At 40.2% G+C, this 27,226-nt stretch overlaps 3 protein-coding genes across 12 annotated transcripts in view; 2 read left to right on the forward strand and 1 right to left on the reverse strand.

Moving 5' to 3' along the window:
- Nucleotides 1–27,226, forward strand: part of LOC103451426 (uncharacterized) — a 102,770-nt gene that overhangs the window by 30,328 nt on the left and 45,216 nt on the right. The gene's annotated exons all lie outside the window — the stretch shown is intronic.
- Nucleotides 1–27,226, reverse strand: part of LOC103453840 (uncharacterized) — a 111,571-nt gene that overhangs the window by 11,395 nt on the left and 72,950 nt on the right. The gene's annotated exons all lie outside the window — the stretch shown is intronic.
- The window catches only part of LOC103453800 (disease resistance protein RPV1-like), an 88,414-nt gene continuing 77,362 nt past the window's right edge, over nucleotides 16,175–27,226 (forward strand). For all 7 annotated transcript variants that reach the window (XR_011572614.1, XR_011572610.1, XR_011572611.1 and 4 more), the window contains exons 1-4: nucleotides 16,175–16,977; nucleotides 17,225–18,332; nucleotides 18,479–18,775; nucleotides 18,904–20,193. Coding sequence is in view for 1 of the 7 variants with exons in the window: in XM_070807365.1 (XP_070663466.1) it covers nucleotides 16,451–16,977; nucleotides 17,225–18,332; nucleotides 18,479–18,775; nucleotides 18,904–20,193 (3,222 nt within the window). In the remaining 6 variants the exon portion in view is untranslated. The remainder of the gene's footprint in view (nucleotides 16,978–17,224; nucleotides 18,333–18,478; nucleotides 18,776–18,903; nucleotides 20,194–27,226) is intronic.

The following is a 27,226-nucleotide window of genomic DNA, read 5'->3' on the forward strand; positions in this document are numbered from 1 at the left end:
TTTTCCTAATATTGACTCACGACTAACTCTCCCCCTCAAGTTGGTGCGTAGATATCACACATGCCCAACTTGACAAGTGAGTCATCAAACTTTCGACTACATACCGCATGAGTTAGAACATTTGCAAGTTGCTCCTCTGAATTCACAAATGGTATTGACACAATCTTCCTCTCAAGTTTCTCTTTAATAAAATGTCGATCAACTTCCACATGTTTTGTCCTATCATGCTGTACCGGATTATCAGCTATATCTCTCGCTGACTTATTATCACAATATAGTTTCATGGTCTCCTTTGGCTTGAACCCAAGCCCCTCAAGAAGTTTTCGAAGCCAGAGAATCTCGCAAATGCCGCGAGCCATCCCTCTATACTCGGTCTCAGCTGAGGATCTCGATACCACCTTCTGTTTTTTACTTTGCCATGTAACCAAATTTCCTCCTACAAAAGTAAAATATCCTGAAGTAGACCGTCTGTCACTCACACTTCCTGCCTAATCAGCATCTGTGAACCCCTCAACCCTCAAATGTCCATGCTTCCGATATAAAACTCCTTTCCAAGTGCAAACTTCAAATATGCTAAGATACGTATAACAGCAGCCATATGATCTACACTCGGTGAATGCATAAATTGACTCACTACACTCACTGCACAGGCAATATTTGGTCGTGTATGAGCTAAATAAATTAGTCTCCCTACAAGTCTCTGATATCTTCCTTTATCAACTGATTTCTGATTCGGATCCAAACATAGATGATGTTTTTCAACAATAGGAGTATCTACTGGCTTACATCCCAGCATACCAGTTTCCTTTAACAAATGCAAAACATACTTACGTTATGACAAGAAAATACCTTTCGAAGATCGAGCAACTTCAACTACAAGAAAATACTTCAAATCCCCTAGGTTCTTCATTTCAAACTCAGCAGCAAGATTACTCTGTAACTTTGAAATCTCATCAAAATCATCTCCAGTGATAATCATGTAATCTACATAGATGATTAAGGCTGTCGCTTTTCCCTGTCTTCGTTTAACGAACAATGTATGATCATAATGACTCTGATAATACCCAATCTTTTTCATAACTTGAGTAAACATATCAAACCATGCACGAGGTGATTGCTTAAGTCCATAAAGAGACTTACGCAACCGACAAACTCCGATATTTCTACCAACATTGTACCCAGGAGGAAAATCCATATATACTTCTTCCTCCAAGTTCCCATGGTGTAAAGCATTTTTCACATCAAACTGTTTTAATGGCCAGTCCATATTAGCAGCTAAAGATATCAAAACACGTACCGTATTCATCTTGGCAACTGGAGAGAACGTTTCTTGATAATCTACACCATATGTTTGGGTGTATCCTTTAGCTACCAACCTTGCTTTGTACCTATCTATTGATCCATCGGCTTTGTATTTGACAGTAAACACCCACCGACATCCAACTGTTTTTTTTTCCTTTTGGTAAAGACGTCACCTCCCAGGTATTATTCTTCTGTAATGCCAACATTTCCTCATCCATTGCTTTTGCCCATTTTGGATCAGTTAGAGCCTCTTCCACACGGGTTGGTACTCGAATAGACTCCATTTTGTCCACCAAGGTCTTGCGCTTTGGTGCAAGACCATTGCATGAGACATAGTTAGCTATTGGATACTTCACTTTACCTTTCGGAGAAAACCTGTAAGGTGGCACACCTCGATTTTGTCTCGGTGGCAGCTTATATGTATTTACATCATTACTTGCATTAGTTACATAATCATCCACAATACTTACCTCAGGTATATTCAGAGAAGATTCATTAGGCAACACTGTATAGCTAGAGAGAGAGAGGGTACATCAGCAGAATCATCAAGTTGTTTCCATGATTCATTAGGCAACACTGTATAGCTAGAGAGAGAGGGGGGTACATCAGCAGAATCAGCAAGTTGTTGTCGTGACTCCATACTGCTCTTAGCAAGTTGTTGCCGTGACTCCATACTGCTCTCGGCAAGTGACTGCCGTGGTTGTTCTGATGGTACTGCAACGGGCTCATTCCTATCATGTACAACACTAGTGATCTCTGCTATAGTATCATTTTCCTGAGTCCTATTATGCACGGCAGGTGTGATCTCTACCATAGTGTTTCTCTCTAGATCCAACCATTCCAGATCACCACTAGTGCTATCCCCCTGATGATCTAAAGATGAAGATACGGGAGCATAAAACAACTCCGACTTAGAAAAAGTCATATCCATGGTAACATACAGATGTCGAGTCTCAGGGTGATAACATTTATACCTTTTTTGGTGAGAGGAAAAACCAACAAACACACATCAGAGAGCACATGGATCCAACTTAGTACGATGAATCTTTTGAATATGCACATACGCCACACACCCAAAAACCCGAGGAGTGAGAGTATTAGTAGACACCATTGGAACATGTTGAGTGAGAACTTGAAGAGGAGTTCGAAAATCAACCACCCGAGAGGGCATACGATTAATCACGTAGGCGACATAAGTGACAGCTTCAGGCCAAAATACCTTAGGAACAGATGCCCCCAGAAGTAAAACACGCGCCATTTCTAAGATATGGCAATTTTTCCTTTCAGCCACCCCATTTTGCTGTGGAGTATGGGGACATGTTGTTTCATGGAGAATGCCTTGATCACACAGAAACTTCGACAACTCAAGATTAATATACTCACCACCATTATCAGAACGGAGAACTTTAATCACATACGAGTATTGTGTCTGAATCATCTGAGAAAAAGATCAAAATACCATACCAACATCACTTTTATTTTTTAACACATATAGCCACGTCATACGAGTGCAATCATCAACAAACGTCACAGACCACTTAATCCCAGAAGAAGTAACTACAAGAGAAGGTCCCCAAACATCAGAGTGCACAAGTTCAAATGGTAAAGCTCTTTTATTCATACTAGGAGGAAACGAAGCACAATGGCTTTTAGCAAGAATACATACTTCATAATGTAAGTCTGATTCATTTATTCCACTAAATAGACTAGGTAACATATGTCGTAAATACCCAAAAGATGCATGCCTTAACCGACGATGCAATAACCACACTTCTTATAAATTACTAGATCGGGACGCTCGAACGGCATTAGCTATGACAGGAACGACGTCGTCCATATAGTACAACCCTTCTCTCTTAGTGCCACACCCAATTATCTCCTTGGTCTGAAAATCCTGAAGTTGACAAAAGGACAGATACATTAGAACAACACAATCCAATTATTCAGTAACCTGTGGTATGGATAACAAATGATGGGTTAAAGAAGGAACAAGCAAGCAATGATGTAAGGGCAGTGACAGGGTGAGATGCACGGTGCTTGCACCACACACGGGTGCCAAAGTACCATTGGCAGTTGTTATGTTTTTTCTGTGAGATGTCATGTATTGAAACATATTTTTATCATGTCATATGATCTGTTGCCCCAAAGTCCAGAATCCAACCTGTATGGTGCTGAGTTTCGGAGGCTAAGAGAACACGTCCTAAGGTACCTGTGTCGGAAGACGAGTCACCCCGAGTACGAGTCAACAGATTTTGACTAGCGTCACTAAGGCTAGGCACGACTTCCTAGACTGTTGGTGTAGTTGCAACAAGGGAGGCACGGCCTCCATTGGACCCTACTGCTCCACGCTCCTTGGCATGTAATTTTTTCTTCAATTCTAGAAACCAATCAGGCACCCCATGCTTAGCAAAGCACGTATCCTCAGTATGACGGGTTTGTCCACAGAAAGTACACTTCAAATCATCTTTATTTTCTCGGTTGAAGGGACGAGAATTTAAAGATTGATTAGAAGAATTACTTGGATAAGGAGCACCAGCTGGCTGGGAGATCATGGCCATGAATGACAGCCATCCTTGATTGTTAATTCCATTCATCATAGTAGCATGTCGTTGAGCTTCACACCAAACAACAGAAAACACCTCCTCAACAGATGGTAAGGGCTGAGTACGTAAAATATCACTGCGCACTTTATCAAAGACATCATCCAAACCCGCCAAAAAAGCATACACACGATCAATTTGAATTTCTTCTCGAAGTGTCTTGAGATCCACAACACATTCCATCTTGATTGGTCTCTGTTTATCTAACTTCTGCCAAATGGACTTGAGATCAGCATAATACACACCAACTGGCCGACCCTCTTAACGGAGTCTGAAAGATTTAACCTTCAATTCATAAATCTAAGAAATATCTGAACCACCATCTTCCCAAACTTCTTTAGCGATACGCAGGTGAATAAAAAATCCCATGATAGCAGGTTCCATGGAATTGATCAACCACCCTTTTACTATTGCATTCCCTGTCTCCCACGTCTCATACTCAGCATTATCCTCAACAGGCTCCTTGGTACTCACAGTCACAAAGCCCTTCTTACCGCGTCCAGCAATGTGCATCTCTAAAACCTTGGACCAAAGAGGATAATTCAATCCATTTAGTTTCATGGTGTTTGGTATAGCAGATGCATCATTCTGAATAACAACATGATTCACTACAGTATTAGAGGTACGAGCACTCTCCTCCAATTTCAAAATACCACTGGCTTAAGCAGATGCCATATACCCTTACACAAATCTGCACGTCGACATGGTACTTGCACGCTGAAATAGTGACCCACCACACTGCACACTGCTACACACACGACAATATTGCACACACCCAGCCAAACTGAAGTTTGCAAGAAGAATTTCAAAACCAGTCAACCAAGTGCCGCGGAAGAAAACAAACCTAGGGTTACGGCAATACAAGGCTCTTGATACCAAATAGAACTTTTACGGGATAATTTCTTGTATTGCTTCTTTTGAAATATATACATGTACAATCATTGTTCAAGAAGGAAACAAATCATAAAGCTTATAAACAAACCTACCTAATAAAGGACTCCTAGTATTTACATTCCCTTTTTTCCTAATATTGACTCACGACTAACAGAAAGCGCCCAAGAAGTCTCATTTGTATTTGATCTTCACTATGGTTGGATGGATTGCGGCTATGAAAACTAAATCGCTCGAGAAGACTATTGAGGTGGCCTATAAGTAGAAAATGGTAAGAGCTCACCCAATGGTTAACAAGAAATACTTTTTCTTGTTATTGTTAGAAAAATTCCCCTTCCATAGCCACAGTAGCGTTTGATCCTTTCATGTGCCCGTCATTGAATCTCCGCTAAGGCAATAGTTACCTGGTTTGATTTTGGTTTTCTTGTACAATTAGTTGGCTGATCAGATAATTGTAATGAAATCTAGTCTGTAGTTGCATGACTTTACGTTCTTCAAATTCCGACCTACTTGTATCTTCTTTCCAAATTTTAATTTTCGAAGATAACTCTCAGTCAGGGAAATAGAAATGCCCCTGGTACAGATTTGCGTTGAAACTGTAGGTCTAAGTAGTCCGTTATTCAGTTTGGTGGATTAGTATACTTGGGACCAGTTCGAGCTTCTTTATTATGTCTCTACACTTTTTGTTATTTTGGGCAAGCGATATTCTATTCTAACCTACACGTTCCTTTCCTTTTTTATCTAGAGAAAAACTAAAAAACAAAGACCCATTGTGCTATATATTCCCCTTGAATGTGTTGATAGAAGTGGGAGGTTCTTCACCTAGCTTTCTTCTTGCTGCTCCATTTCTTCTGGACCCGCGTTTTAGACTTCAAGTCTTTATTGTAGAGGGAAGCCGAGGCACTCTGCCTTTCGAGCTTCTTTGCCTTCTTCACCGCACTCACTTTCCCCTTCTCGCGGCCGCCCCTGTGCTCTGGTCTACGCCTCACCTATCAAGTGGCCAATATGCATATGGTTCAAGCATGTACTTCGTCTTCAAATCTCAACAACCTCCGAACATTCAAACCAGGTAAAAGTAAAAGGGAAATTTTATTTTAACCATATAACCTCTTTTTACACTTAACGATATATCTTTGTGTTCTTATGCGTTTGTGTGATTCACTGTAGGATTTATGTTGGTCCAAAATTGACCCGATTTTGTGCATCATGAGGCCGGCCATATGCATGCTTTGCTCCATATGAATTAAACATTAACGCAAGTGCATCATTTTGTTTCATTTGGATGCTTCTCTTAATCAAGGAATTACACCCCGACACGTGTTACTCGAACATTTTATGAAAGAAATTATCAAAATTATATAAAGATCAGAAATATAGAGAGTTTGTCATTTAGTGACATGTAAGAAATCAAGAGACTTATTCATTTAGCGACATATGACACTCGAAATCATATTTGGATAATCGTATTTTAATAAAGTCGTTTAATTCAATTAACCAATAAAGTTAAAGAATAAATTTAAAAATAATAAATTATTGATGAGGTTATATTTGGCCTCTTCAATTGGAAATGGTATATAACTCTCGTCTGTCATTGTTTATTTAAAAGTAATTTATTGCATGACTATACTTATGGACGAGACTATGTTTAAATATTATCGTTTGTTAAATTTAAGTTTCTCCTTTTTGAATTTCTTCGAATGTGGGTCCAGTTCTGGACCACTTTGTAAGCAAAGTCCCAAGACATGGGTGAAAGAAGTCCATCTTTTCTGGCAATGACACCAATTGCTCACATTACAAAAGGTTGAAAAAAAAAAAGTCACCGAGTGGGAGAGTAGTATTCATCTTTTATGGCAATGACTGATTGCTCTCTTTCTCCTTGTCTTGCAGGTAAGAACAAGGCCAAAGGAAACGACAGGGAAAAAGCATGATATGGGATACTCTTGCTTTTAACCCTAATAATATGAGATACTCTTGCTCTGGTGTGGTTTGTTTGCAGAGGTATTATCGGGGAGAAAAAAGGCTAAGTATTTCGAGAGTGCCCTCTCGGATGTGAAGAAAAGTTGAGTATTTTTTTTATTTACAGGTCTGCCTGGCTGTGGAGGATGAAGGTAGACATATATGGGAATTGTCCCAACAACGAGTGGTAACGTTGTTCCTTTACCCTGCTCGATCATAGCAATGCAGTGGAAGCTGCAAGATTCACGCGTTTTAACTTTGTCAGAACACTTTGAAAAAGTGGTTTGTGGTATCTGGAAAGCTGATGCTGCGTGTGAAGATTGCAGACAAGCTTTATCTAAGGAAATCTGGCTCTCGAAGTTCGAAGAGCGGTGCCTCTTCGGTTTTCAAACAAGCAATCCTGTTGGGGATCTGGCTCTCAAGATTCGAAGAACGGTGCCTCTTCGATTTTTAAGAAAGAAATCTTGTTGGGAGTCTGACTCTTGAGATTCAGATAGCAGTGCATCTTCGATTTTTAAGAAAGTAATCCTGTTGGGAGTCTGGCTCTCGAGATTCGGAGGGCGGTGCCTCTTCGATTTTTGAGCAAGTAATCCTGTTGGAAGTCTGGCTCTCGAGATTCGGAGAGCGGTGCCTTTTAAATTTTTGAGCAAACAATCTTGTTAGGAGTGTTTTCTCGAATGTGAGTAAAGGTTGGGCATTTTTACCAATCTGCCTTGCCACGGAGCACGGAGGTTGACACACATAGGGACTTTCCAGTTATCAAGCAGTGGTGCTGTTCCTTTACCCTTGTGGGTAATAGTAGGGTAGCTGGACCTTCAAAATTATGTGTCTAAATTTTGTCAGAGATTTTTGGCAAAGTTATCTGTGGTACCAGAGAAGCTGATGTTACGTATGGGGATTGTCGACATATTTTACTCAGGAAAATTTGCTTCTCGAAATCCGGAGAGTGGTGCCTCTTCGATTTTTGAACAAACGGCCCTACTGCCCTTTCTTTTATAGGGGCACCAAATGTGTGCAAAAAGTATGTTCAAAAGTTATTGCTTGTAGGAATTTTCTCCTTATTTTCGTACTTCAGAGATTTATTAGACCTCATTTCTCCTTCATCATTTCTGAAAATGTCTAGCCCATCCGACTGTCGTTTTGACTTGAACTTTGGTGAAGAGGCAGCCATGCCTCCTCAAGACAACATATGGCACCCATCCTTCTTATCCTCTACTAGTCATCTTATCGTTGAGGACTCTGTGATGAAGAATGATAAGACCGCTGCGGTGGTGGCCAAGAACCTTTTCACTCCCAAAGATAACAGACTACTTTCCAAACGGTCTGATGAGTTGGCTGTTAAGGATTATCTGGCTCTCAGTGTTCAATATGCAGGTTTTAGGTCTAATATGGCCCAACACCTATTTGTTCGAACCCGCCAAGTTGAATCATTGGCAGTTGAAGTGATAAGTCTCAAACAGGAGATTAGATGGCTCAAGCATGAGAATAAACAGTTGCACAGGCTCGCACATGACTATGCTACAAACATGAAGAGGAAGCTTGACCAGATATAGGAATCTTATGGTCAGATTTTACTTGATCATCAAAGGTTTGTGGGCTTGTTCCAAAGGCATTTATTGCCTTCGTCTTCTAGGGCTGTACCGCGTAATGAAGCTCCAAATGATCAACCTCTGATGCCTTCTCCTTCTAGGGTTCTGTCCAGTACTGAGGCTCCGAATGATCACCCTCTGGTGCCTTCTCTTTCTGGGGCTCTGCCGACTGCTGAGACTTCTCCTAAGCAACCTTTGTGAAGGCTCCCTTTTGTTTGTTTATTTTGATTCATTTATATGTACATATTTGTAACTTATCGGAGATATCAATAAATAGGCTTTGCTTCATTTCAACGTATTGTGTTAAATACACCAAAGCATTCTTCACTAAGTTCTTTGAATTTTTTATTTTCTTAAAGCTTGTATGTTGAAGCTTTGTGAGTAAAGCATGTATGTTGAGGTAGTGCTCCCTTAATTTCCCGAGTGAGGAAAACTTCTCGGTTTGAGACTTGAAAAATCCAAGTCACTGAGTCGTCGTGAGACTTCTGAGTATCAAGGTGCAGTAGCATATGGTATGAGTCCCCTAAGTCTCCGGTTGAGGGAGTTGACGAATGATGCATTTCCTTTCTAAGTGGTAGCCCAAAACTCCTCCTTCATTTATATTTGTTATGAAAGTTGTTAGGCCTAAAGAAGAAGAGGCCTAGGCAATTTTGTTTTTTTCGATTTTTTTTTTGGTCATATTTCCGAATTTTCGAATTTTGGAATTTCCGAATTTCCGAATTTTGGAATTTCCGAATATATATATTTTAAGCTTTGGAGGTGAAGCTTTAGTGTTGAAACTTTGTAGGTGAAGCTTTGAGGTTGAAGCATTGTTTGGTACCATGAATTGATTTTGCTTCACATTATCTTGATCAAGAGTGTGTGAAGCTTTTGTAGGTGAAGCTTTTGTGTTAAAGCTTTGTATGTGAAGCTTTTGTAGGTGAAGCTTTTGTGTTGAATCTTTGTAAGTGAAGCTTTTGTGGGTGAAGCTTTTGTAGGTGAAGCTTTTGTGGGTGAAGCTTTTATGTTGAAGCTTTGTAGGTAAAGCTTTGGAGTTGAAGCTTTTGTAGGTGAAGCTTTGGAGTTGAAGCTTTGTAGGTGAAGCTTTGGAGTTGAAGCTTTTGTTGGGTACCATGAATTGATTTTGCTTCACACTATCTTGATCAAGATAGTGTGAAGCTTTTGAGAAATTGTAGTTGTCCTCCATTGATGAAGCTTTGTTGAATTTCCCAATTTCCTTTTTTTTTTGGAAAATTAGAAATTTGAAAATGTGGAAGATACAACATATACAAATTTTTCTTCCACACTGTTGAGTAAGAGATTGTGATGCAAGCCACACCTTGTAGTAGTCGAAGGTTTGGATGAACCATATAAATTGAATTTGCTGTAAACAGTCTTGATCAAGAGTGTGTGAAGCTTTCTACGAGTTGTAGTTGCCCTTCATTGATGAAGCTTTTGTTGGCAACATAAATTGGTTTTGCTTCACACTGTCTTGATCAAGAGTGTGTGAAGCTTTTGAGAATTGTGGTTGCTTTCCAATGATGAAGCTCTTGTTGGCACCATAAATTGGTTTTGCTTCACGCTGTCTTGATCAAGAGTGTATGAAGCTTTTGAGAATTGTGGTTGAACTCATTTGATGAAGCTCTTGTTGGGACCATAAATTGATTTTGCTTCACACTGTCTTGATCAATAGTGTGTGAAGCTTTTAAGAATTGTGGTTGCCCTCCATTGATGAAGCTCTTGTTGGCACCATAAATTGGTTTTGCTTCACGCTGTCTTGATTAAGAGTGTGTGAAGCTTTTGAGAATTGTGGTTGAACTCATTTGATGAAGCTCTTGTTGGCACCATAAATTGATTTTGCTTCACACTGTCTTGATCAATAGTGTGTGAAGCTTTTAAGAATTGTGGTTGCCCTCCATTGATGAAGCTCTTGTTGGCACGATAAATTGGTTTTGCTTCACGCTGTCTTGATTAAGAGTGTGTGAAGCTTTTGAGAATTGTGGTTGAACTCATTTGATGAAGCTCTTGTTGGCACCATAAATTGGTTTTGCTTCACACTGTCTTGATCAAGATTGTGTGAAGCTTTTGAGAATTGTGGTTGCCCTCCATTGATGAAGCTCTTGTTGGCACCATAAATTGGTTTTGCTTCACACTGTCTTGATCAAGAGTGTGTGAAGCTTTTGAGAGTTGTGGTTGAACTCCTTTGATGAAGCTCTTGTTGGCACCATAAATTGGTTTTGCTTCACACTGTCTTGATTAAGAGTGTGTGAAGCTTTTGAGAATTGTGGTTGCCCAATTGATGAAGCTCTTATTAGCACTATAAATTGGTTTTGCTTCACACTGTTTTGATTAAGGGTGTGTGAAGCTTTTAAGAATTGTGGTTGCCCTCCATTGATGAAGCTCTTGTTGGCAATATAAATTGGTTTTGCTTCACACTGTCTTGATTAAGAGTGTATGAAGCTTTTGAGAATTGTGGTTGCCCTCCATTGATGAAGCTCTTGTTGGCACTATAAATTGGTTTTGCTTCACACTGTCTTGATCAAGAGTGTGTGAAGCTTTTGAGAATTGTGGTTGCCCTCCATTGATGAAACTCTTGTTGGCACCATAAATTGGTTTTGCTTTACACTGTCTTGATCAAAAGTGTGTGAAGCTTTCTACGAGTTGTAGTGTTTACATTGTTACAGAGAAGAAATGTCTTAGGTAGATGCAAGAGGGTTGAATAGCTTGATCTTTGTATGCCATGCACTGAAGTTGTTGTTGGCTTGCAATAAGACTTTGTTGGTGACTATAACTCTTGTTAGGCATTAGTGCTCCCTTATTTGAGTTGTCAAGCTTGATGATTTTGATTATTTGTGAATGCTAGGAGTTCACATGTACAAGTTGTACCATTCGTCTTCTGGTAGGTAGAATGCATGGTGAGTTGCTTTCATCAATTGGTTGGTGGTACGAATGTGAGTTCCTTCATCACCTTTCATCACATTTCATCACCTGGTTGGTGGCACGAATATGAGTTCTTTCTTCACCTGGTTGGTGGCATGAATAGCAAGTTACCAAATTATATTAGAGTATGGGTTGTACATTTCATCACCTGGTTGGTGGCATGAAAGAAAGTATGGGTTGTACATTTTATCACCTGGTTGGTGGCATGAAAATGAGTTCATTTTTCACCTGATTGGTGGCATGAGTGGCAAGTTGCCAAATGATATTAAAGTACGGGTTGTACATTTCATCACCTGGTTGGTGGCATGAAGAAGAGTACAGGTTGTACGTTTCATCACTTGGTTGGTGGCATGAAGGAGAGTAAGGGTTGTACATTTCATTAACTACGCCGAAGGCACATTTGTTGAGGTTCAACCTCATTCGATACCTTTTCAGAATAGGTGGTGACAAGGTGGTGCCAATCTTCACCATGCGATCTAGATAATCTTTTGAGATAGAAACATTCTCCAACTCTTCAGTGGGTTGTGCTTGCTGGGTGAAAGAGTCGTCTCGAGGATCATCGGGTTGATTGTTGCCACCATGAAGATCCAAGTTTGCTTCATATGGGCTGGTCTTTATGACTTGGTCATGTATAGAAAGGGTTTCCTTGGGCATATGCAGGTTCTGTTGCTTGACCGAAGTGTTGTAACATGATCGTGCACTAAGTTGATCTCCTCTGATGTAACCATTGCCATAGGGGGTTGGAAATTTCATCAACAACATATGTGTGGATACCATGGCCTTGAGATCATTTATGCCTGTGCGTCCAAAGATGACATTGTATACCGTTGGGCAATCAACCACTAGGAAGTTAGTGGTAATGGTAGCTGTGTAAGGGCCTATACCAATGGTGAAAGGTAAGTGTATGCTCCCTATAGGTTGCACGATATCACCAGAGAAGCTTATCAGAGGAGAAATCGAGCGATCGAGCAAGTGTTCAGCTACATTAAGTGCCCTGAAAGCTTCAGCAAACATGATATTGACCGAAGCCCCCGTGTCTACCAGGATTCGTCGTATTTCAAAGTTAGTTATGTGAGCTTCCACGATCAGTGGGTCGTTGTGAGGGTAAATGATACCTATTTCTTCCTCAGGGAAGAAATATATTGGATCCCAGTTAGGCTTTTGATACTTGCCTCCCCTGCTGTCTTCCACGTGAAACACTTGGTCGCCAGGCCTTAAAGCTTGTTCACTGTTTTTCATAGCCCTGATGGAAGATTTAGATATGGGTGTGCCGTCACTTCTAGAATAGATCACATTCACCTGGCTTTGGTTACGGTTACCCCTTAGAGGGTGAATGAGGATTGATCAATTTTTCCTTCACGTGCTTAAACTTCAATATGATTACGAAGGGTGATACACTTCTCACCGTCATGGCTGTTATGCTTGTAGTAGCAGCAAAACGTGCCCTTGTTCTTCAAGGGCTTGTAATCCGGGTGCCTCGGCTTTGGCTTCGGTATCAGGTGTGCTATGCTGGGGTAAATGGCCACGCATGTGGCGTTCAAAGGTGTGTATGCCTCATACCTCGGGGTAAGGCCTGTCCTGAGATTGATATGTCTGGTGAGGATGAAAATATTTCCTTTTGCCCTGAGATTGATATGTCTGTTGACTTGGCAAAGTATTAAGTAAGGCAAAGGGAGGCACATCTGCCGTTTGGAAGCTTAGGGTCTTCTCATTTAGGTGGGTCTAACTTCCACTTCCCACTTGCTGATAAAGGATGGTTGTTGAGGGTTTCTCTTGGTATGTCATTGCCTCGGCGGAGGCATGGTTATAAGCATGCGCCATCACCTCAGAGTAAGTCTTCCAAGTGTTGGCATTGATCATGTACTTAAAGAAACAGTCACGTAGGCCTGCCGTGAAGGCTTTGAAGGCAGTCTTGTCATCTGCCTCGGCACAACGGGAATACTCTTGGCTGAAGCGGCCAGCATACATACGTAATGACTCGTCTGCCTTCTGGTGAATAGTGTACAAGTCATTCGCAGAGTGCATGCGATCGGTCTGGAAAATGTGTAAGAAACAAACAGTTTCCTCAATTCCTCAAATGAGTCTACTGTCTCAGGTGGAAGACGGTAATACCAGTTTAGAGCTCCGTCATAGAGGGTGGAGGGGAAGATAAGACATCGCTCTTCGTCTGTGTGCATCCGGTAAGAGGTTAAGGTGTTCAATTGGGTCCTCCTTTCCAATATAGATTTGCAAACCAAGCTTCTGCTTTGTCTTTGCTTGGAGGGGGTGTTGAGGATCCTCCTTGTAAGAGGGCCAGGCCTAGGTTGGTTCCAACCAGGTATCTCAGCTTGTCGTTCGGCCTTCAACTTATTTACTTCCTTAAGGAACTGTAGGACAAGAGGGTCCTAAGTGGAGTCATGTACCACTGGAGCTTTCTTTCGTAAATCTTCATCTCCTCTTGGAAGTAGGAAGGCTTGATCAAGAGCATGTGATTTTCCCTGGACTCGCCGTACTGACTTTCAAGGTTTGTCGTCGAAACATCTCTGAGTCTCCTATACCTTTGTGTTTCTCTAGGACTTGTTGCCCCTTCCCCAAATTGGTAGTCGGCCTGGGACATGGGAGGGGACCGAGTCTTTCAGAGACCATTGGGTCATTGATCTTCGATCTTACATGGATGGGATTGTCTCGACGTTGCTTGAGGAAGTCTCGACAGTCGTGAAAGACAGCTTTCGATCCGTCCACTCCTTCTGTAAAGAGGTGCCATCCTCCACTCCTCATGCTTCGGGTCAAAACAGTTGGGTTGAGAGAAGTCTAATATTGGTCGCCATTTCGATGAGTGGCTCGGTCCTCAACAAGAATACCCATGTCGAGGGCAAATGACCCTCCATGTTGGGGGGCACCCAGTTGATGGTTGACTTCCACAGGGGTGATGAGCTCGTGTTTTTTAGTATATCTAGCCTCGTGGAGCATCTCGAAGACCTTCTCATACTACTCTTGGAGGATCTCATTCTTCATCGCTATCTTGTTGTTCTTAGCCTCCAGCTCATCGACTTTAGCCTGAAGAAACTTCTTTTGTTCCTTCTTTCGTTGCTTCGCACTAGGTGCAAGAGGGGTGTCATGATGTGTGCTGTGGCTTCCTTCGCTCCCCATGTTGGAAAGGGATGCTTGGTCAAAAGAGAGTGTATGAATGGTGGAAACCAACTTAACAAACCTGAAGAGAGTGGGAATAAGTGTCGTTCCCACAAACAACGCCAAATGTTGATGCACAAAATCGGCGAAGATTTTAGTACAACAGAAAATGTTAAGTTTGTGACATTCGCTAGATTACTCCGGTCACTAGTGTGGATGAGTATGTAAATGGATAGAGATAGGGAAGCAAACACAAGATGTACGTGGTTCACCCAGATTGGCTACGTCCACGGAGTAGAAGAGTTCTCATTAATTGTGAAGGGTTCACACAAGTACATAGGTTCAAGCTCTCCTTTAGTAAGTACTAGTGAATGATTTAGTAGAAATGACATTAGCAAATATTGTGGGAGAATGATCTCCTTTTATAGAAGAGAGTTTCTAGCTTTATTCTGACATTGACACGTGTCGTGTTGTGATTGGCATTTGATGTTGACACGTGTCGCACTATGATTGGCTTCTGATGTTGACACGTATCGCGCTGTGATTGGCCTCCTGGTTGGAGGGAAACTCTTTTGGGTCCTTGATGGTAAATGTTGACCAGTGCTCGGTAGTTTCGAGATTGGTCAAGTATGGTACAAACAATAGTAAACAGTAGCTTGCAACGAAACTTCCTCTCTTTTAAGTTAAGGGTAATACTTGAAAAATAAATTTTGCAAACTAATTAATATGTCACTAATAAAAAAAATAAGAATTGTTATTGGCATTCCAAAAATCTCATTCTACACTCCAAACTTTCTATATTTGGAAAGAAAAATACACTTGTGAGAAGTGTAGAATGAGATTTTTGGAGTGCTAATAACACTTCCCAAAAAATAAGTACGTTAAATCATTAATCAATACCCAAGTAATAACACAATCTTTAACTTTTATGTAATTTACTTTACAAATTTCATCTTCTTAACATTACACTTAAATTAATATCTACTTTTGAAATGAAGTTTCCATGAAGTTTCCTATCTTTCAACCCGACCACATTCACATTGAAAGGTAGCTAGTATCCAGGAAACTGCTTCGTTGAAATGAATACAACACAAAGATGTGGCCTTTGAAAAGAGGAAAATGGTTCGGAATTATAAATTCATTGGTGAAGAAAGGCCATGGGTGATGATAAATATCAATGAATAATAAAATACAGACAAAACCATAGTGAGTCGGCCGCTGATCAAAGAAACAAAAAGTTCCAAAAGCATAACAAAACAAATGAATAAGACACATCTTCGTTAAATTAAAGACCGCGTGCCAACAAACAATTTTATATTTTTCAGTCATCCGTGATTATCTTAGAATATCATTACGGTAGATTGTTACATAAAAAATGATAAATAGTAGCTTGCAACGAAACTTCCTCTTTTTAAGTTAAGGGTAATACTACAAAAATTAAATTTGTAAACTAATTAATATGTCATCAATAAAAAAATAAGCACGTTAAATCGTTAATCAATACTCAAGTAATAATACAATCATTAATTTTTATGTAATTTACTTTACAAATTTAAATAAGCACCTTAAATCATTAATCAATACTCAAGTAATAATACAATCATTAACTTTTATGTAATTTACTTTACAAATTTAATCTTCCTAACATTACGCTTAAATTAAGGGAAGTGTGTTATTGGCACTTCAAAAATCTCATTCTACACTCCTCCTCACAAGTGTATTTTTCTTTCTTAATATAGAAATTTTAGAGTGTAGAATGAGATTTTTGAAGTGCTAATAACAATTCTGTAAATTAATATCCGCTTTTGAAATGAAGTTCCCAAGAAGTTTCCTATCTTTCAACTTGACCACGTTCACATTGAAAGGTAGCTAGTATCTAGGAAACTGCTTCGTAGGTAGGGAGAAAAGCATGAGGACTAACATGACAAGAGAGAGTCCACATTCACATTGGAGGTGGTAGGAAACTGCTGCTTCCTACATAGCAAGAAAAGTATGCATAGCAAGAGCGAAGTCTTAACGCGAATACCAGTCCAAAATCCACAATCAATCCTTTGAAAGGTTCTTTAGTTTACCTGGATTTCTCAAATGAATAATCAACTTGTCTCCTCCTCCTCCTCCTCCTCTTCTTCTTCTTCTTCCTTTTGTATCGATAGTACTCCTTCGTGGAGATATGATGTCTTTTTGAGCTTTAGAGGAGAGGATACACGCACCACTTTTACAGATCATTTATACAAGGCGTTGGTTGACAAGGGAATCCACACCTTCATTGATCGCCAACTTGTAAGAGGAGAAGAAATATCACCAGCGCTCCTCCAAGCAATTGAAGAGTCAAGAATTTCTCTCGTCATATTCTCCAAAACCTATGCAGCTTCAAGGTGGTGCTTGGACGAGCTTGTCAAGATTCTTCAATGTAGAAAATCAAAGCGACAAATAGTTTTGCCAGTTTTTTACAAGGTGGATCCGTCCCATGTACGAAATCAAACGAGTAGTTTCGGTGACGTGTTCAAAAAACTTGAGTGCAAATTCGAGGACAATAAGGAGAAGATCCTCGCATGGAGGAGTGCTCTTAGAGAAGCAGCAAATTTGTCAGGACATCCTGTCAAGGAAGGAGAGTACGTACATTTCTTCCCCTTACCGTGTATTTATATAATCAGTTTCCTGGAATAATGTCATCAGTATAGTTAATTACTAGTGTATTTTGGATAGAAACATAGAAATATATTCAAGTACACTTTTTTATTAATATCGTGTAATTTTCCTGTCTATTTGTTTTTACGTTCTTTTCTACATTTTTCTGAAATATAGCCACACAAAAAAAAAGTTCACTGATTTATTGTGTGATTTGTTTTTCACTGCTAGCTATGAAGCTACATTAATCAGCAACGTTGTTGAGGATATCCTACTCAAAGTACTTGATGGCACATATTTGGATGTGGCCAAATACCCAGTTGGAATACAATCTTGCGTACAAGAGGTGAAAGATCTTTTAGGTGTCGATGGAAATGGTCGTCGTGTGGTTGGGATTTGGGGGACATCTGGAATAGGCAAGACAACAATTGCAAGAGCGGTTTATAATGCAATTGCTCGCAAGTTTCAAGTTAGTTGTTTCCTGGCAGATGTTAGAGAAACATTGACATCACGGGAAGGCCTAATCCAACTACAAAAGACTTTTCTATCTAAAATTCTTCGTGGCACAGAGTGGGAAATTGTCGATGTTCATGAAGGAATCAGTCTTGTTAAGAATCGGTTGAGGCAAAAGAAGATTCTCTTAATTCTTGATGATGTGGATCAATTGGAGCAGTTAAAAAACTGGGTTGATGTCGATTGTTTCGGTGAGGGTAGCAGGGTGATCATAACCACAAAAGATAGAAGTATGCTTGATTTTTATGGAGGTCAGTGGATATATGAAGTCAAAAGGTTAGAAGACGACAAAGCACTTGAGCTTTTTAGTTGGAATGCCTTCGAAAGAAATAGACCTCCAGATGATTATTTGAGCCTCGCACGACGTGCAGTAGCCTATGCTCAAGGCCTTCCGTTGGCTCTTAATATTATAGGTTCTCATTTGCGTAATAAAAGTATAGATCGTTGGCAAGCTATATTGGATGGTTACGATTCTTACGATGGAGAACCTTATACTATTATTGAAAAAATACTTCGAAAAACTTATGATGCATGGCATTATGGCCTGCAACAAGTTTTCCTAGACATTGCATGTTTCTTTAATGGTGAAAATAAAGACTACGTGTTACAAATATTAAGAAGTTCGACGCTCAATGTACGTCAAGATTGTATTAAAGTACTCGTTGAGAAAGCCATTATAACTATTGGAGATAATCGGATTTTGATGAATGACTTGCTACAAAAAATGGGTAAGCAAATAGTTTACGAAGAATCGCCCACTGAACCAGGCAAGCGGAGCAGGCTGTGGTTTTATGAAGATGTGTATGATGTTCTAACTGAAAACCAAGTAAGTAGAATATATGTTCTTGCATTTGATTTGGCATGATATTGAAAAGAGAACACAAAAATTTTAAAACAGGGGTTGTGTTATGTTTGTTAATTAAACGACATGGTTTGTTAACAATATTTCAACTTTTTTTTTTTCCATCTTAGGGAACAAAGAAAATTAGAAGCATTGTGGTGAAGCTGCCCAAATCAGATGTGATACCCTTGAATCCAGAAAGCTTCTTGAGGATGGTAAAACTTGAAATTTTTATAAACCGTAATGCACACTTTTCTGGACGCGTTGATTATTTGCCCAACAGTTTAAGGTGGATTGACTTGGGTGGACGATCCATTGTTGATATTAAGCATACGGTTGTGCTCAATTTGTCGTCCAATTTTCATCCAAGAAATCTTGTTTGTTTTGATGTGCCACACTGTAACATAAGACAATTTAAGGAATTTAAGGTACATACTTTAAATTATTTTGAATCATATTATTATTTAAACATATATTTTATCTCCCAAAGAAATACTCAAGTGTTTTATTATATTCTTTTTAAAGTATGTGATTTTTTTTTTTTTTGGTTTTATAGAATTTGGCAAATCTCACATGGATGAATTTAAGTGGTTGCGAATTCTTAGAAAAAATCCCCAACTTATCCCGAAGCCCAAACATAAAGTACTTGGGTCTAAGTGGGTGTAAAAATTTGGTCGAGGTTGATGATTCTGTTGGATTCCTCGATAAACTTGAAGTGTTGTTTCTTACTGGGTGCTCTAAGCTTACGAGGTTTGCAACAAGACTTGGATTGAGATCCCTTAAAGCGCTTCATCTTACAGGTTGCACAAGGCTGGAGAGATTTCCAGAAATAGAGAAGGACAAGATGAAATCTCTTACGCTTTTGGAGATAGGAAAAAGTGGCATAAGAGAATTGCCTTCATCAATTGCGTATCTTACTGGGCTTACGCAATTGATTGCATATGGTTGTGAGTTGCAAAATGTCCCCGACTTATCCGGAAGCCCAAACATAAGGACGTTGGATCTAAGTAACTGCACAAGTTTGGTCAAGGTTGATGATTCAGTTGGATTCCTCGATAAACTTGAAATATTGAATCTTAGTGGGTGCTCTAACCTTACGAGGTTTGGAACCAGACTTGGATTGAGATCCCTTGAAGATCTTAATCTCAATGGTTGCACATGGCTGGAGAGATTTCCAGAAATAGAGAGGGACAAGATGAAATCTCTGTGGAGTTTGGAGATAGGAAAAAGTAGCATAAGAGAATTGCCTTCATCAATTGCGTATCTTACTGGGCTTACGGCCTTGTATGCAAATGGTTGTGAGTTGCAAAATGTCCCCGACTTATCCGGAAGCCCAAACATATGGCAGTTGGATCTACGTGACTTTACAAGTTTGGTCGAAGTTGATGATTCAGTTGGATTCCTCGATAAACTTGAAATTTTGAATCTTTCTCTCAGTGGTTGCAGAAGGCTCGAGAGTTTCCCAGAAATAGAGGGCAAGAAGGCTCGAAGGTTACAGCTGTATCTTTCTCTTGAAGGATGCAATTTATCAGAAAGTGATTTCCTTGTGCCTCTTCATTGCTGGTCCGCATTAACAGGGCTTAATCTGTCGAGAAACAATTTTGTTAGCCTTCCGGATTGTATTAGCAAAGCTGTCAACTTATGGAAACTTACATTGAGCGGTTGCAAGAGGCTTCGAGAAATTCCAGTCCTTCCACCAAAACTAGAAGAGTTACATCTGGATGATTGCACATCATTGGAGAAAATTCCAAAACTACCCCAGAGGCTTGGGGATCTTAACTTGCGTAACTGCTCTGGACTAAGTGGTGATGAGGTGGCAAAGTTGGAAAACAACTTGTTGAATGAGGTTGGTCTCTCTTCTTCTTAATTTATGTTCAAATGAAAATTAATTTTGTTGATAATTGAAAGAGAGATCAGATCACAAATGTTTGTAGTTAGTTAACTATATATATCTATTATTGCAGGAAATATGTCCGCACTTGAGCATTATTTACCCAGGCAATGAAGTTCCAAAGTGGTTCAGCTATACCTCTAACCATCCCACAACCATTCAACCTCTACCAGAATATAAATGGGATGAAGATGAAAGGAAAGAAGGATTTATTAGAGGCAGTGAAATTCGTTTTGAAATTCCTCTAAAATTACAAGTGGGGGAGACGTTATTTGGATTGGCTCTATCTTTTGTTGTTGAACCATCGACTTATCATTCTGATGTCAAGTGTATTATCATCAACGGAGAAAAAACGTTTGAACCTTGTTTATGGTTCTATAAGGACTTAAAGGCAACTCATGTGAAGCTTGCGTTAGTGGGTTTTGGGGAGCAGGAGCAGCACGGAGATATTTGTCAAGTTGTATTTCGCTTCAAAAATGGCTCACCCATTAAAAGTTGCGGCGTGCACTGCCTATTGCGCAACCAAGACGAACTGCTTCCCTTGTCTCTGAGACCAACGAGCAGTCTTGGTTTTGCAGTTTACTAATCCTTAAAAATAAGAGGCTGTTTGATGACCATTTCAATTTGCAAACCAAAAACTCATTTGTTCTATTGTCTTGCTTTTGCCTTTCTGTTTTCTTTTTACATATCTAAACTACATATTAGTAGAACACTTATTGAGTTATTGTCAACCAAACTCTTATAAAATTACCAGATTAACCCTCTGCTTAAATCTGAACATGAATAAGAAATATAGGCAGATTTGTAATTTCAAACAATCAAAATTTTACTGTTTTTTTTTTCAAATCCTCACCTACATGTGATTATAACAAATCTCTGATTAAAAAAAAAGAACTCTCTCTCTCTCTCTCTCTCTCTCTCTCTCTCTCTCTCTCTCTCTCTCTCCTTTAAAAACAAAAATAGAAAATTTTCATGCACACTTTGTGGGTGGCCATATGCTAGTATATGATTAAAAAAAATTAGTAACAACTAGCGACTGTAACAAAAATCTACCAATCGCAACTTCAAATCAAAGACTAATATCTTCCATTCTATCACTTACACTTGCTTCTCTCTTACCTAAGATCTAAAAATATCATCAATAAAAAACGGAAATATCATAATGCTAATGAAATCAATGGAAAGTCGTTTCTACAAGATAAAAGTCATGTACAAATCAACTCAAAGTCGATATCAACAGAAATCTACCAAGCTACGCTGTTTTGTACATTATTATGAAAAAGCATGAACAACGGTGTAAACACAGAATATTCCTGAAACAAAAGAGACAAGAACACGTGCACAAAATAATATTTGTATTTGATGATTTTGGGTTTACAATCTCTCTCAAATTTGATCCTCTGATTCGATCTCCGTAAGGTGTTGAATGTGAGGATGTGCGATTGATCCAAAGGGCAGTTGGGCTTGATCTAAGGATGAACGTTCTTCAAGGGCCGTGGGCTTGATCTTTGAAGGTGGATTTGAGCGGATCTTCAATAAGCCGTTGGGGCTTGATCTTGAGGATGAGTGATTCTTCAAGGGCCGTTGAGGCTTGATCTTGAATAACGGTGATGAACGGATCTTCAAGGACTTTTGGGCTTGATCTTGAAGAACGGTTGGATGTGTGGATTTGTTGATGTTGTTGATCCAAGGGCCGTTGGGGCTTGATCTTGGAAGAACGATGAACGAAGAACGAAGAACACTTTCTTCAAGGGCCGTCGGGGCTTGATCTTGAATTGGTGGATTGTTGATCCAAGGGCCATCGGGGCTTGATCTTGGAAAAACGATGAACGAAGAACGAAGAACGAAGAACACTTTCTTCAAGGGCCGTCGGGGCTTGATCTTGAATTGGTGGATTGTTGATCCAAGGGTCGTCGGGGCTTGATCTTGGAAGAACGATGAACGAAGAACGCTTTCTTGATTCTTCGGGAACCTGGATACTTGAGAGCGTCGGAGTTTCAGAGTTTCAGAGCTTCAAGGTTTTGGTGTCATATGAATTGGTGAAATGAAATGAATGAAATTGGCTTCTATTTATAGAATTTTCCAAGGCCTAATTTTGAATATAATATTCCAGATGAAATAAGTCATTTCTGCCAGGTGTTGACACGTGTCCTGTTTGATGACTTTTCCAACTTATTTCAATTTTTTGTTTAGACACATGCTACGTGTAAAATTTATGTAATACATGAGCGTTGAAACTTTGATTTATCGGTCAACATTTATTTACCGAAATTTCGATGTCTACAAATGCCCCCACTTCAAGGCGCATCGTATACATGTGCTTGTCACGTGTAGAAGATGCGTTTTGAAGTCCCTTACTGTAGATGTCGATCCAAGGGCCATCAAGGCTTAATCTTAAATTGGGCTGGAGATTTCTTCAAGGGTCGTTGAGGCTTAATCTTGAATTGGGCTTAAGATTTCTTCAAGAGTCGTCGAGGCTTGATCTTGAAGGTTGAAATTGGACCACAAGGAGCTTCATGTGGTAGATGATCTTTGGCTTTGGTAATTGATGAATTGGCACGTATTTGTTTTTGCGCTTGTTGACTTTCCACAGCTTTGATCTTGAACTAGGTTGGAGGATTTTCTGGATTCCTCTAATTGTTGACTTTCCTCAGCTTATTCTTGAACTTGATTTGATTCAAGGGTGGTGGACGCTTGATCTTGAATCAGACTTGTTATTTCCTCAAGGGCCGTCGAGGATTGATCTTGAATTTAGCTGGAAGCTTCTTCAAGGGCTGTTGAAGCTTGATTCTTGAAGGTTGACTCGAACACATGGCAAGCAGGTATGAGGTGAAGGTGACGACTTGTCGCTTTGTTCAATCTTTCTAATTCATACCTGGGCAGTTTGGTCAATGGTATGATCTTCAAGATTGATGGGCTCTTCTTCCGGTTGGTGACTTGATCTTTAAGGATTTGATTCAAGAGTGGTGAATCGGCACGTGCAACCCACAACGCCTAGCGAGTCGACCCATGAATTTGAGGGTCAAAACGAGTCCTCCACCCAGAGTGATTGCAACCCTGATGATATGAGATACTCTTGCTTTTCGAAGAAGTGGTGGTGATTTGACAACGTTGCACAGCGAGGCTTTGTTCTTCAGCGATGGTGTCGTCAATATGTTGTTGAAGCTTCTCGAGCTCTTGGATTCAACTCAGACCCCTTCTTCTCTCTAATTCTTCAACTCGAACTCCTTCTGCTGAGTTGATTGTGTACGCCGCATTTCCTTATTTGTTCTCCAGGCAGATGTGGCAGTTTCTTGAGTTCCTCAACTCAGACTCCTTCTGCTGAGTTGATTGTGCAGGCCGCATTCTTCTCTGCGTGTTCCTTCTGCACCTTGTCTCCACATGCTACAAGGTATCATTTTCACTTGCCTTATCTGTTCTCCAGGCAGATGTGACAACTTCTTTGGAAGTACAGCAGCAGTGGAAGACGAGTACTCGAGAGCAGTGCTAGGTAGGCAATTAGGGAAGGGTTCCAAGCAGTCGGTTCCTTACCCGAGTTTGAGTGGATGTGACAACTTCTTTGGAAGTATTGCTTTCTTTGCAGGTAAGAACAAGTACAAAGGAAAGGATATGGAGAACGCATGATATGAGATACTCTTGCTTTCTACCCTGGTGATATGAGATACTTTTGCTTTGGTGTCATTTGTTTGCAGAGGTACCCCAAGGAATAAGGAACACTAAGTGACTCGAGAGGCTTTGTTGGGAAGGCATTCTCGGAGATGAAGAAAGGTTCTGTATGTCTGCCTTACTATGGAGGGTGAAGGTGGATAGTTATAGGAAGTTCTTTAATACCTGTAGAGGTACTATTCTTTCACTCGTGTCGGTAACCATTGCGTGATTGATCGGTATGGCTTCACGTGCTTTGTTCTTTATCAGAAATCTTCGACAAATTGTCCGTAATTTTCGTCAAGCTGAGTGTGCATGTGACAGGTGTTGACGAGGCTGAAAAAGACTGGCGCCTCTTCGATATCTGGGATCGGCGCTTCGAAAAATTGCCCGTGATTTCCGCAAAGCTGAGTTTGCATGTGACGAATGCTGACGCGTCTGGAAAAGCAAGATGCCTCTCCAATTTCTAAGCTTGCCTCTTCGATTTTTTTTTTAATTAGCCTCTTCGAATTCTGAGCTCGCCTCTTCGATCTCTGAAATCTCATCGAGTGCTGATTTTTATAGAGGCACGCAGTTCGTTTCAAAACACACTTGAATTTTCGCTTGTAGAAACTCCCTTTTTGCACTTCTAAAATCTTGATTCGTCTCACCTCCTCTCTTTTTTAACACCTTTGAAAATGTCTGGACCCTCCGACCGTCATTTTTACTTGAACCTTGGTAAAGAGGCAGTCCCGCCTTCTCCAGACAACATATGGCGCCCATCCTTTATATCCCCTACTGGTCCTCTTACCGTCGGGGACTCGGTGATGAAGAATGATATGACCGCTGCGGTGGTGGCCCGGAACCTTGTCACTCCCAAAGATAACAAACTGTTTTCCAAACGGTCTGATGAGTTGGCTGTTAAGGATTCTCTGGCTCTTAGTGTGCAGTGTGCAGCTTCTGTGTCTAATATGGCCCAACGCCTATTTGCTCGAACCCGTCAAGTTGAATCATTGGCGGCTGAAGTGATGAGTCTCAAATAGGAGATTAGAGGGCTCAAGCATGAGAATAAACAGTTGCACAGGCTCGCACATAACTATGCTACAAACATGAAGAGGAAGATTGACCAGATGCAGGAATCTGATGATCAGATTTTACTTGATCATCAGAGGTTTGTGGGTTTGTTCCAACAGTATTTGCCTTCGTCTTCTAAGGCTGTACCGCGTAATGAAACTCCAAATGATCAACTTTCGGTGCATCCTCCTCCTGGGGTTCTGCCTAGTACTGAGGCTCTAAATAATCACCCTTTGGTGCCTCCACCTTCTGGAGCTCCGCCGAGTACTGAGATGCCACCTGAGCAATGAAGACTCCCTCCTGTTTGTTTGCACTTTTTTTTTTGTCTCATGTAAAATGTACATTTATGTAAATTTTTAGAGAAATCAATAAATGAGGCTTCTTTCATTCAATGTCTATATATATATATATATATATTTTTTTTTTTTTAGGTGCGCCTGGCACCATCATTATTTTTTTTCTTTTTGCCAATTTGCATGTCTTTTTTTTTGCTTTTTGAAAATGGTGCTCATGCACCACCACTTTCATTTCCCCTTTTTCTTTTTCTTTTAATCATGCACCCACCCATTATTTTTTTATATATTATTTTTTTTCATATGGTGCAATCCGCACCATCCCACCTCCCTACTTTCTTTTGCTCCTTCTTTTCAAAATGGGCTGATGGTGATGATCCTTTATAATAATTTTTTTTTTCATGGTGTGGTGCACCATTCCTGAAACCTTTATATTTTTTTTTCGGCCAACACCTTCTCTTTCTTTCCTATATATATCCCCACATGATGCTTGGCGGTGCGCGGAAGATGGAGCAAAGGGAAGATGCTGGAGTTTGTAGACGGGTGACATCGTGGTGCAGCAACAGCAAGCTTTTAGGTATGTTTTAGGCTGAGGACGATTTCAATCTTTCGGACCCTATATATATATATATACACACACACACACACAATCTGTTAGGATGCCAGAATATATATATATTCCTTCAATTGTCCCATCGCCATCATCATTTGCGTCCCTTCAAGCCATTTATATATATATATATATATATATATGTGTGTGTGTGTGTGTGTGTGTGTGTATGTGGAAGTTTCAACGTCCTGTCACCATCACTGTGTACACATTGTATATATTTGTATATGGAACTTGGTTGCCGTGTCTTATATATATATATATATATATATATATATATATATATATACACATATATATATATACACACACCCATATACACACACACACATATAATACTATATAATGTGTCTATTTTTATGCACAGTGTGTTTGTGCCCCCACTGATGGATTTCTTTGCTGTGATGCCAGGAATTCTTAATTTTAAGAAGGCAGAACATGATGTTGGGACCTTCATGAAGCCTTCAGAGGTGTGATTGTTGGTGGCGGAGTGAGCAGGTTGCCTAGTGCTTGTGCTAGAGACTGCAACGGGGTTTCGCTGTGTAGTGCCTTTTGATCACAGTTTTCCCTCGGTGGTGCGCTACCGTGTGGTGCTGTGCAAGAGACTGCAGTGGGGCTTCGCTGTGTAATGCCTTTTGATCACAGTTTTCCCTTGGCGATGACGTCGCCGTGCGATGCAAGAAATTGCTTGAGTAGTCGCTGTGGGTTTGCGTAGTGTGATTGTGTAGCATTTTAGTTTCCTCTGCCACTGTAGTGTGCTTTGAATGACCGTCTTGTAGCTGTCATCTCTGCCGTGCTGCTCAAGCTTTGTGGCTCACTTTTCCGTTGCAGTCATGGTGTTTCTCAAGTGCTTTAAAAACAACACCATCATCATTCTTGCGAAGGAAGGCGATCCACAAGATAGTGGAACGACATTGAAGCTTTATGCGCCACTAACTGGCCCTAAGGCGCTTGTTCTTCCCATAAAAGACAACTTCATGCATATTAAGTCGTGGTCTTCTGAGGTATCTTGGGAGGTGGTAGACTCCGTTCGACCAACTACAAAGAAGAAGGTGTGTAAATCGAGGATTCTTGTCTTGAACTCTTCGCACCATGATCGTGCCAACCCTTTGGTTAAGTCTAAGCTTCTTGGCGATCGTATCTGTAGCAGAGCTATAGCTTGGAATAGCACCCTGTCGACTACTGGAGGAGCCGCCTTCGTTGAGTTTTATTGGGAATGGCTTGAAGATGTCTTGAGCAGTTCCAAAGATATACTTACTAACACAGGCATTTATCATGCTGTATACGCATCTTTGTTCAGTTATGATCGCCATCCTTCTGTCATTCGTGCATTCTTTGAGTATTGGTGTTCAGCGACCAACACGCTTCACACGGCTCGAGGGGAGAT

Source organism: Malus domestica, chromosome 02 (assembly GCF_042453785.1).
Source record: "Malus domestica chromosome 02, GDT2T_hap1".
Taxonomy (NCBI): domain Eukaryota; kingdom Viridiplantae; phylum Streptophyta; class Magnoliopsida; order Rosales; family Rosaceae; genus Malus; species Malus domestica.